Source organism: Leptosomus discolor, chromosome 1 (assembly GCF_034619465.1).
Source record: "Leptosomus discolor isolate bLepDis1 chromosome 1, bLepDis1.hap2, whole genome shotgun sequence".
Classification (NCBI taxonomy): Eukaryota; Metazoa; Chordata; class Aves; order Leptosomiformes; family Leptosomidae; genus Leptosomus; species Leptosomus discolor.
Window position 1 is genome coordinate 166,906,813 of NC_141391.1, and position 12,343 is coordinate 166,919,155.

A 12,343-nucleotide genomic window follows, 5' to 3' on the forward strand; every position below is an offset into this window, starting at 1 on the left:
TTTAGATGTGAGCACTTATCTAAGAGGAGGGGTATCTGTTATGTAAAAAAAGAAGACCAGCTGAAGAGAGTGGGAGAAAAAAGGACTCTTAACTTGCTGGAAATATTGGCAGGGGTTTCAGCTCACTGGAAAGCACAGGGGAATAATGCTCAGGCTTCTACTGAAAAGCTCTGTAACTGTTCAATGCTCTATAACTTCTATAGGTGACCCAACTTCTTTGCTAAACTAGCAAACTGACCATACCACTATCAAGTCCACCCTGGAATACACCGACTGGTTCTAGTTCACTTTCACACCTGTGAGCTGGTAAGCCAAGCTAGACAGAGGCTGATCACAAGCTCATCTAACTGAAACAAACATACAAGATTCACTTGCAGGTGGAGTTTACACTAGGACATAGTTTTTGTGGAACTGGTGGATGATTTGCTTCCTACTGACTAGACAGCCACATTCATCCTCATTACAATCCTGAATGCAACCAGCCCAAACATTGCTGTGCTACTGAAAAGGCAGAAGAGGGAGATCAGGGAAATGGCCAACAGTCTGTGCCTTTCAGGAAGGACACGCTCCAAATGCAGGAATAGGAAACAGTATCTCCATGCTTGGCTCCTGCTCTTGTACAATACCACAAGCAAATTTCTCTTCAGTCCTATCTAATGTGTATACACATTCGCTAGTGCCACATCTTTCACCCTTCCACTATGGAAGTCAGGTGCCTAGGTATCGCGAGAATGTGCGTTTGGGTAAAGTGGTAACAGCTAGACAGATAAAAAATGCTATCGATATGTAAATGAAACAAATATGTAAATTCTGGTATTAAATCCTTTCAAAAACCTAAATGAAAAATTCATGCACAATGTTAAGGATGGGTCAACGCTTGAAAGAACATGTCCGAATTTGAAGGCAGTGTATTTGTTACCATCTTTCCTAAACCGAGAAAGTCAGCGTGAGATAAAGGAAATGGAAATATGCTCCAGCATCGAGAATAGCCGAAGAACATAAACTTTATCCTATAGTGACACCATGAGGAAAAAAAGAAATAATTACACTCATTTTTAAGATACATTAGACGCAGTGCAGTCTTCATTCTTGCACCTGTGATTACTGGATAATGATAATTGCTAGGCTGCAGAATTAAGGACTTGCGCGTGTCCTAAGCAAAATTATCCCGATGTATATAATTGAGGCTATCACTACTTATTTCTTGAGTTTATGTTGCAAAGAAGATTAATAGTTTGTTCTTTAGGTTACATTTATATACTTTTACTGTCATATACTGTCCAGAAGGTATTCGTGATGGATTAGGTGAACAATTCTGCGTTGGAACAGAGTGAATCTACTGAAACCTCCAAGTATCTGGGAATGCTGTGCATAAGTGGAGGTTAATATGAAAAGATGTTAGATCATTCACTGTGGCCATCACATTTCACTCAGCTATCCTTTTGTAAAGCTTCAAGAATTACCTAGCCCAAACACCTCAAACCTAGAAAAAATAAACTGATTGCTACAGGAAGTAAAGAAAAGAGACTACTAGGGTTCCATCATTATCCCCAGCTCCTGATGTGGGAAGTACCTAAGTAACACACACAGCCTGCCCCTTGTACTACAGAAAAACATGGGGAAAAATATCCCTACCAACCTGACTTTGGGAAACCTGCTTCCCAGCCCAGTCTAGTCACTGCATGATGCAGTTTGCAAGGAAACTGCATAAGGAAAACAAAAAGATGAATACCTGTCACAACTGAACACACTCACCTTTTCAATACTGTACTTCCCAAAGTGTCCAGTCTCAAAGCAAGGTGAAAAGATTTAAAGGCCAAATCACACTGTACAAGAATCACATTCTTCCTGATCCACAGATGACCAACAAGAAACCCGGAATCTTAGTATTTCATTACAGTCACTCTCCTAGCACAGTCTGTGCAGACCTGAGACAAGGAACTTTACCTTGAAGAGGGTGTCTTCAGTTCCTTTCTGTAACTATTTTTAGGTGAGATGTGCAAAACAAGGGATTAAAGATCTTAGCTTTATAATAATCCATTACATTTGAAGCATACAGAACAGCAGGGAGCATTTAAATAGAAACTGAATGTTTTTGAGACATTTGTTTAGACTCAGTTTTGTGTAAAGAAGTAGAAATTAAGAACTAATTCCTTTCCTTTACATGATTTTACAAGGTATTTTTTTCTTCCAGCCAACAGAACTTATTTTGCCAGCAAGGCTGAAACACCCTGCCACTCTCCCACATCTCACTAATAGGTCACTTCTCAGCTGTCTCTCCAATTCAACAAAACAAATTCAACCCAAACTTTACACTGCAAGACTTTTGCCCAGTCCATGTATCACTGGTCGTGGTCCTCTTCTAAATTTTGGGTTAATCCATTTTGTCCCTGAAATACAAATAGCAGAGCCATACGCACTAATCCAGCTGATCTCTTGTTAGTGAAGCACATAGATCACTTCCTCACTCCTTCAGGATAGATCCTCTTTATGTACCCACAAGCCCTGTTTACATACCACCACAGACACTTTGGAGTTTCTATGGATGATACCACCCACTTTCATTTCCACACCACCATTTTCAAGATGGCCTCACTGGCATTAAGTCCATTATGTATGACAAAGCTACACTTTGTCCATAAGGTAGCAAAAACGCGCTGTTGGACATTGAAAGCAGACACGCATTATATTGTGATAGCCATTTATTCTTGCAATTCACTTTTTAGCCAATTTATATCATCTGCAGCATTATCACCAAAGGGTTTATAGATCATGAGCAAAAACATTAAATAACACTGTACCAATAATGTGACGCATATTTTAGTCCATCTAATATGTTCTCCACCAGTGCTACAGAATATCAAGATGCTGTGTGATAATAAATCAAATTCCCTAAAGAATAATGAAGTTCATGTACTGACACTGCTGGGTTAAAAAAAAAAAAAAAAATAAAAAAACAACAAACAAAAACAAACAAAAAAAACCCCACACAAGCAAAACAGCTAGGAATCTGTCAGCAATGTTTGCTGAAACCAGGCTCTCATAATGCCCAGAAAAATGCTGTGATGTTCAGAGTAGACTCTATTTTTCTACAAAATTTAAATCTGCCACTCCACTGTTTTACTCTGGACTGACTTTGGGTTGATAGTTGCCTTGGTCACCTCTTTCAAAACACCAGAAACATCATCATTCACAATCATTTAGAAATTTCTTATTTTTTCAAGGCATGATAAAGTTTACCAGGCATGATTCAAAGGATGTTTCATCTTATCCGTCTCAGACATTTGGCTATTTATTGTTTGCACTTGCTGATTCAAAATTCTTTAGTGTGAACAAACGCATTCTTGCCACCTGCTCCGTTAGGATTATAAATGTGATTTTTTCCATGTGATTAATATATTCCAAATAGTCTGTCTTTCCAACATCATATTTCACAACTGTGTCACTGTGATCAATGGAATAAGCTGGTTTTTGTTAATTGCACAGGTTTAATGACCTCTCATTTATTTTCATTATTGATATTTCACCCATTGGTGTGCAAACACCTAAATTACATTATTATCTTATTACAATAAGATGCTCTTATTTTGTAATTTACACTCTAAAAATATCATAAACACCTCCTAATATATTTTTCTGTGTTTCACTGCAGCTTCTACACCTCTTTTTAAGGGATGTCGTGTAAGAGAGCATCTCATCCAGCAGGCTTTGTAACTATTAGTTGGGTTTTTTCCACATCTGCAGAACTGTGACTCCTTGGACCCCTTTCCCAGCTTTAACACATCCTACATTACGTCTATGTTCCCAGCTATGCCAAAAATTGTTTTGCTGGAATGATTCCAAATCTGTAACTCCCTGATCAAGGTGATACCCGGTTATACAAGGAATATGCAGAGTACAATCAGTGACACCTGGAAAACTGCTAATTTTTACACCTTGACTTTGATTTCATCATTTGATTTCATAATAAAGATTTCATAAAGGTTTGCTTTTCAAGAACATCTCCGCTGGTCCAAAGCCAAGTATGTGGGTGTTTTTCATCTTGCTGTAGTTGTTTTAACTTGTAAAACAGAGACTTAACTTCCTCTCTATATTTTCTTCCGATTACATAAACATTCCTGTGAGCCAGTCAGTAAGAATTTATGATAGATTTAGAGCTGCCTGGTGATAATTTATGGGTACTTCATGTTGGCCTGATTACTGAAACGTTGGAAAAAACAACTCTGAAAGAGAAGGATAGATTAAGGTACCCAGTTTTCAAACTGTTCTCAGTTCTTAAGGAAAAATGCCAGAATTATTGGAATATCCTATTCAAATAGCCTCTAAAACTGGCTTAGAGGAGGAAAAAGCAAAGTCCAAGAATCCACAAAAGCAAAACTTATATTTCAAATGGAAAGCAGAAAGCACTTAACTGTTAAAAAAAAAAAAGTACTGTTTCTGTCAGTCACTGTACAAACACCACCATTACAGTTACACCTTCAACATGCCATTGCTGCTGGACTATCTGGGCTACTGATCTCCGACTGCAGTCAGTTAAATTTTGTCTTTACTTCCTCTGAGGAAGAATTTTTGCAGTCCTCCCATTTGGACCAAATCCTTGGGTTACGATACCTAATTCAGCTGTTCTTGCTTTGAAGTTTTGACTGTGTTTAGGAATTTCCAATTTTTCCCTTCAAGGAATCCCAGCAGCCATAAACAGACAGTCACCTTGGAAATAGCAAAAAGTAACTCAGCATGGTCATTTCAATAGGGAAAACCACTTTGTTAGAACTGAAATGTTGCACAAAACATATTCAAAACAGAAGACACGCCCCTCACTACTTGTCATAGTTATCAATTCCAATTTAGACATCCAAACATTGCTTTTGTGAGAAAGAAGAATAAATCAAGGTTAAGAGCTCTTGTATTGGCTGCTAACTGCTCAAAGTATTCACTGAGATCAGATTCTCATTTTCTGGCTAGGTTCCTGCTTAACAAAACAAACATATGGAGAGATACATAATATTATCCTAAATAATTTCTAACCCATGATGGAACTCAAATAAGGAGGAAAATAAGTAATGCAAAATGAAGGTACAAGCTGCCTGAGCTGAAGGCACTGTGGTTTAATTTTTGAAAAACAGGAGATGTAATTTGTATGCAAACCAAAAATAAAAAATATAGGAAGGATTATCATTTTTAGAGATGGTGATCTTAATTTCGTAGATTCACATTTTAGCAAAAAAAAAAGGCAATATGATGCATAACACATCTAACAGCTTGTTAAAGATCATTCTTTTTTTTCACAAATACATGCTGAAGAAACCAGAGATCCAGAACACAAACTGAGAAAATGCTTCATTTCACAGAGCCACTTTGTGATAAAAGGACAGTGAAGTACAACTTTAGTCCAGCAAACGTTCCCCTAATATTACCAACACTAGAACCCTGAACAGGGAAACCCCTTATTTGAAAGCTGGTTGACAATAGTAACTAAGGACTAAATCTGAGATGTAATGAGGGGTAAAGCAACTTGAGAAACTGCAAAGTATAAAGAGCCCCACAGCCAGTACAAGTTTTAAGAAGAAAAACAGACCATCATTTGGAATGGTCTTTTTTTCCTCGTGTCTACTATAACCAAAAGTTTAACCCTTTGAACAAAGATACTTCTGGAAAAAGGAGATAAAACAATCAACTTGGTAGACTTTTAGCCTATTGCTTGCTGTGTTTAATATATTTTTAATCAAATATAAATGCTCAAGATATGCTATGAAGAAAATTCCAGGTCACATGTAGTTCAGTTGAATTGTAGGTGTCTCTGGCAAGTATTCACTGCTACGATCTTGCAGTGGAAAACAAACTGTTCTTCCACAGATCTAGTTTGGCCACTTACCTTTTTTTTTTTTTTTTGATGAACGCGTGCCCTGAAGATCTACCTCAAACCCGCTGCTGCAGACTATGAAAATACAGCTGCTGGGTCAGAACAGCAATTTAATAGCTGAATCCTTGATACTGTAGCAAGAAAAAAACCCTACTACCTGCTTTATAATTTTAGAGTGGACAAAACTGTTTGGCTTTGAGAAACTGAGAGTCTAACATCTGCAAGATATTTAAAGTATTTCTTTAAATGCTTTGAAAATTCAGACACACTTAGGTGACTTTTTTTTTTTTTATTTTTGCTATTGTTAAACATATACTCAAACAGAGATAGAATTTAACCAACATTTAATCTGTTCAAACTCTTTGAAACTGTTCCTTTTCATATTTCCCAATTCTGAAGTTTAAGTCACATATTGGTAAGACCCCTTTCACACATTTCCTTCAATCTCTTTTGTACAGCTGGAAATAGAAAACGCATAATTGCTGCCCTGTACTGAATATAAATAAACTCCACAGCATGTTGTAAGAAATCACGCAAATACACAGAGAAATTTGAGAGCTTGTGGCAGTATATCTTACATCACTGTCTAGGTGCTGAGCACTCAAGCATCAAGAGATGACTATCACCTTCAGATTGGTTTCCTTAAAGTAAAATGTTTGATCTGTATTTAGAGACAGATTTCCACTGACCTATGCCTATGTCTGTTCGTTCATCTGTTCTCTACTAAAAACCCGCACCCCTCCCCACCAAAAAAATCCAAAAAACCACAACGCAAACTAAAAACTGTTACAAAGACAAAACTCTAAGCATTTCCAAATCTCACACTAAAAATACACCATTCTTCTCATGCATTATTCCAGTGCTGTTAAATCAAAAGTATATTTTTCAGTCTTTCCTTAATTTTTTTCCTCCACACTGCTACTGCTGAGGAGGTTACAAACAACAGCTGATCATAGCATTAAAAGATTAATTGGTTCTAACTTGGAAGCCCAGAAATACATGACCCAGTCATTGTGTCTCTGTGAATGGAAAACTTGCTCTCAAAGCATTACAAGACTAAGATTACTTAGCACTGGAGTAAGAGTTTGAACCAGCAGGCTACAAAGTCTTAGCACACATGAACCTGAATATTGACTCTAGTGAGGAAGAGGAATATGGACCAGTTATTACTATCTTTGGAGAATATTACAAATAATTTGATTTTCAGAACTACAGGAAACCCCTGCTCTCATGTTCTAGAAAGCACAGATTATCTATAGAAATTAAATTTGCTTTACAACAAGTAGAAAACAATTTAAAAAGCCTAATACTTTAGAAGAGTGAGTAGTGTAAAATAACATTTTTCTGTAATTTTACATATTAAGCATACTTTGTATGCATTTCTGCTTTAGAAATAACACATGCTTTACCTAAACAGCATCTTATTTACATTTACAAAGCTGGATTGGGGAAATTTGTCTTTGCCTCATTTTGAGTAATTCATAGTAGACTGAAGAAGGAAGAAAGCAAAACGTCAACAAATACATCTGTGTGCTATTAGAGGGAAACTCCAAAAAGTGTCTCTCAGCCACAAGGCTGACTTGCACTCATAGAATTACAGAACAGTTTCAGTTGGAAGAGACCTTCAAGATCATCGAATCCAACCTTTGTCCTAGCTCTACCAACACCACTAAACCATGCCCTTAAGTACAACATCTACCCGTCTCTTAAACACCTCCAGGGATGGTGACTCTGCCACCTCCCTGGCCAGGCTGTTCCAATGCCTGACAACCCTTTCAGTAAAGAAATTCTTCGTAATTCACTCCTCGGCATTGCCATGGCTATGAAGGAGAAAGGGCAACCGAACAGTCCAGTAAGGGGCTCATGTTTTACTAGCAATTGGAAGAACACACCTGAATTCTCTGTGATCTCCTGGTATTCTGGATTTACTGGCTTCCTGAAGATGGGGCAGAGTGGCCTCCCTGCAATGTGCTGTTCCAGGAGGTCAGAAGAAACTACCTGAGTCAGACGTTCACAGCTTGGCTTTCCCCTGAAACCTGCAAAGGACCTGGCTTCTGTAAAACACCTCAGGAAAGCAGAGACAAGGACACAGACCTTGTCCTAGCTAGATACAATCTGCAGAGCTGAGTCCCACACAGAGACTTCATTAAATAAAAACTTGGGGAAAAAATCAGCAATTTGCACAGTATTCTGTAAGAGGGAGTTTAACTGCATCATTTTCTGGGGGAGGCCAAATAATTTTGTGGGGGAGGACGTTCCTCTACTGGCAACAGGTTACCAGTTCCAGCTCTACACACACACACACTCCAGCAGTATAAGAGATCTATAAACCCTGACACAGAAAAACCTCAGGCAATAACTGCATAGTTCCATTTCAAACAACTGCGTAAGATGAGAGAGGCAGAAGGGGAACACTGTAGTTAAAGGAATGATACAATTCAAGGCAATATAAAGCATCCTCTCGAGCAGCTGTATTTTACGTGGGTACAATTCCCAGTGAATAAAAAGAACAAAGGAGATTCGTGAAGGAGCTGTGGGTCTAATTGCCAAACGGAAGAGACTCAAAACTTCTACAGAAACTGATAGGCATCATTAATAGGAAGTGTACCTAAAAACTGTTTACACAAAAGCACATAATTTCAGTTAAAGAACTAGATAAAATTCGCAATGCTCATTAGTTAAATCTGAATGCAGACTGATTCAATTTGATCTGGCATTACAAGAGATAACGGAAGCACTAATGTTCAATCTACATAAAAATTGCTTCTGGCCAAACTTTGTTTCGTTTCCTTTAAAATACATCTAACATGAAAGAGAACAGCTAAATCTGATGACACAGCAGGACTTTATTTTTTTATTACAGTAAACTGCCTTAACCTTCTTAAATATTTTAAATTAAAGAAGTTGCTGCCTTGGTTGGCCCCTATTTTAACAATTTTTCATTTAAATTTTGTCATCTTCTTCCTGTGAATCATATCTATTATTTGGCTCTACAGACTTTTCCATTGCTATTTCTCTTCTTCCATTTCAGCTACAAAGACTTAAGCTAACTCCATACAGTCGCACATGAACACAACCATCCTGACTCTACTAAACACCACCTTCTATGAATGAAGCAAAGCTTCCTCAGTTCCAGCAACAAGTATAATGCTGTAGTGCTGTTATTCGAGCAGAATAATTAAAGAATGCACTATTTATCTCACACTTCTTCAAACTTCTGTGCTACTTGCTTCAAAATGGAATGCTCATCCACCATTCACTTTCTTCATTAAACCATGATCCGTTTCTCCTGTCATCGGAATTTTGTTAGCATTGTCACAAAAGACAACTTTCTGCCCTGGTTCCTCACGTAAAACATTTATCCTGCATCTTTGTACCTAGTTGGGTCTCTAAGTTCAGACCAATGCGGTCCTGTGCAATGAGGACAGCACAGCCTATGCAGTCAAGGGACACTGGCTGAGAGGAGCTTCCTGCTCCTTGAATCTTCAGCTTCTCAGCGAGGGTACTGATGAGGTCTGCACAAACCAGCCAGCAGAAGTCAACTCTGTCCTGAGCGTTGCAGGACGTGTTTCAGGACCCCTATTTCCCTTTATTCACCTTTTCCTCTATCCTCATATTTAATACTGTTGCTTACCTGTCAAAGTATTTTTGATGTAGTTTGTAAAGCAGCATTATGTTTAGATTGAAAATAAAGCCACGATAAAAGAGGCAGCACTCCCCCTCCCTTCTACTCTGTAAAAAAACCCACTCAAGAATTCAAATTCATTTACAACTTCGGCCAGTATTGCCTGGATTATCTTTATTGAATGCTGTACATATTTAGAATACAAAACATAATTTTTTCTATTGATTTTCTTCTCTTTACATTTCTGCCAGCAGTACTTTGACTATACTGACCCGTATTCAATAGCACCTTAGAAATGGTGGAATTTCAAGTTTAAAAAAAGAGAGGAAAAACTGGTGATCGTCAAAACCAGGAAAATACTAAGAATGTATATTAAATCTTCTGAAATGCACGCAAAAAATAAAAAAGTGAGAATTTCATTATTCAGTATCAGTTGAGACACTTGCTAATGTACTTTTTACAATCAAGTACTTAGATGGAGTGTCCTACTGCCAAGTACAAAAAGATGAAAATCATTATATTAATGCTTGTGCTGTTGCTCATAGGAGTTGAGAGGCAATTTACTAGAACAAGGCTTGTTAAGTATCTAAGAAAAATTATTATTCACAAAAGATATGTCAAGTATAATTAGTACAAAACTTCAAAATTTCTACCCTATATTGAATCTTTAAATAGACTGTAAAAATAAAATAATTAAGAAAAGAAAATCACATATTACCAGGCAAGAGATCCCTGTGCACATAGCTTCATGTAAACAAAGCTGACGACACGAAAATGTCTTCATAGTACAAACTGAATGCTAATTCCAAAAGGAAAAACAACTAAAAGCCACACCTCATTGTATTTTTCAATATATACCTTTTAAACCATTTCCATTCTCAGTTTAGCTGGTTAGCACCCTATGCACCCTTTGACTGGAAATATGGCACAACCTCTTCCACTTCCATTGCAATATCCTTTCAGATTTTGCCTTGAGAAAACAAGACTCAAGATGCTCCCTTGAACAGGAACAGCTCGTATGTGTTACAATGCACTTTATCTCCACAAGGTTGAAAGCATGAAGGTTCTTACTCCAAGTGGGAAGCGCTGCTGCTGTAAACTGAAAAGCTACTTGATTTTTGAACATCAAGCATCAAGAGAGCTGGTTTCATTTTTCAAATGTCCCTGATTCTTTCCATTCTGTACTAAATGAAAATCCTTGCACTACAGTAAAAAAATTATTTTCGCAACTTACACAGTTGTGTTCACAGCTAGAGAGCATTTAGCCATCAGCCTTAGCACAAAATACAATTTCAAAGTATTACATTCCTATTATTTCTTCACTGCTATTAATTTCAACTACTTTGAATAAATCTTAATATAATTTCCTTACAAAACTGGAAGCAACATACTTAAGATGCAAATCAAAGACTTAAGGATTATAACAATGCTTATTAAAAACAAGATTAAATGCAAGTTCATTTAAAAAAACATGCATAAATGTACATAAATATACATGAACACATCATGAATACAACAATGAAATATAATTCACAGCTTAATGAGTGTCAGACATTTAGCAGAAATTTTTTTTCCAGCTTAAAAAAAAATGACTTCTCTTTGCAGTGTTCAGCACATTAATCACAACTTCTGTAATACATAAAGAATACCAAGATTATCAACAGTCACATACACTTTGAAATTAGGGGATACATGTATTGACTTGAGGTTTGTTCCATTTGTGTAGAAGGTCTGTAAGGATTCTCCAGTAGTAACATTCCACCACTATAAAAAACAACAATACACTTTCAGTTAGTTGAAGGAAGCTTAGAATAAATTCTATAAACAGGCTTAGCATGGCAAGTCCAGCTGACTGCTTTCCCCAAAGAGGCAGAATTCAAAATAAAAATATAAGCAATCTTAAGTAGAAAATGTTTAGAACCAGTTACTACAGGTGTAAGACTTTCAGTGAGACGAAACTTCAAAAAGACTGAGGCTGTTCAATTTCAGGAAAGGATACAAAATAATAAATTCACGTACTGCCCCTTACCCCATCACAAAATTTGACCAACAGATGTAAATTGTAACATGTTCAAAATTTAAGATTATGTATTCTTATATAACCCAATGAACACATGAAACACATTGCCAGACAATGTAATTGAAACTATAGCTGCACTCCTAAGAGGATCGATCATGTACACATTTAAAACCATTTCCAGTTTTGTTAGCAAGACAGACTTTTTTTTCAGTGAGATTAGATTATTTATTTTAAGAATATACAGTAAGCACTAATAACAAAGACACAGAGAAACCTTCAACCATCAGTTTACTCTAGGAACGTAGACTGAAATTTCACTTTTCTCAGAAAAAATACATGCAAAAATTTTTGCAAAAAAAAGCAAAATTGAACCAAACCCAATCCAGCACAAAGCTGTTATTTGATTGTTCCAATAAGAAGACACTCTCTATTCTTGCAACATTTGAGTGCAGATTACCTTCAGCTTTGATCCTCTATAAAAGCAGGTGGTATTACTACTTTTTAGCTTACTCATCTCATGAAATATGTAACATTATAGTTGTGTGCATAATACAGACTTGCAACTACACAGCTATAATGTTCTGATTAAACACACATTTCCTAAAGTGTCTGTAATTTGATGGAGACAGAAAAAGAAAACAAACAGACAAAAACCAAAGAGATCTTAATTAGCTTTCAAACCTTTGTTGGTAGATACGTGATCAGGTGCTGGGCCAGTTGAACAGCAAGCTCAACAGTACATAGCTAGATGCACCTCATCTATGAAAAGAGCCGACTCGTTTCTCTAAAGGCATCTTCCCTCTAACTCTACAATCCAGCTCAGTGCAGTTTTTAGAGG

At 36.9% G+C, this 12,343-nt stretch overlaps 1 protein-coding gene across 1 annotated transcript in view; it reads right to left on the reverse strand.

The window, feature by feature from the left end:
* Positions 1-10,991: 10,991 nt before the first annotated feature.
* APAF1 (apoptotic peptidase activating factor 1) overlaps positions 10,992-12,343 on the reverse strand; it is a 37,480-nt gene continuing 36,128 nt past the window's right edge. The window contains exon 27 of the mRNA XM_086470776.1: positions 10,992-11,249. Coding sequence (XP_086326902.1) covers positions 11,106-11,249 — 144 coding nt within the window. The 3' untranslated portion in view covers positions 10,992-11,105. The remainder of the gene's footprint in view (positions 11,250-12,343) is intronic.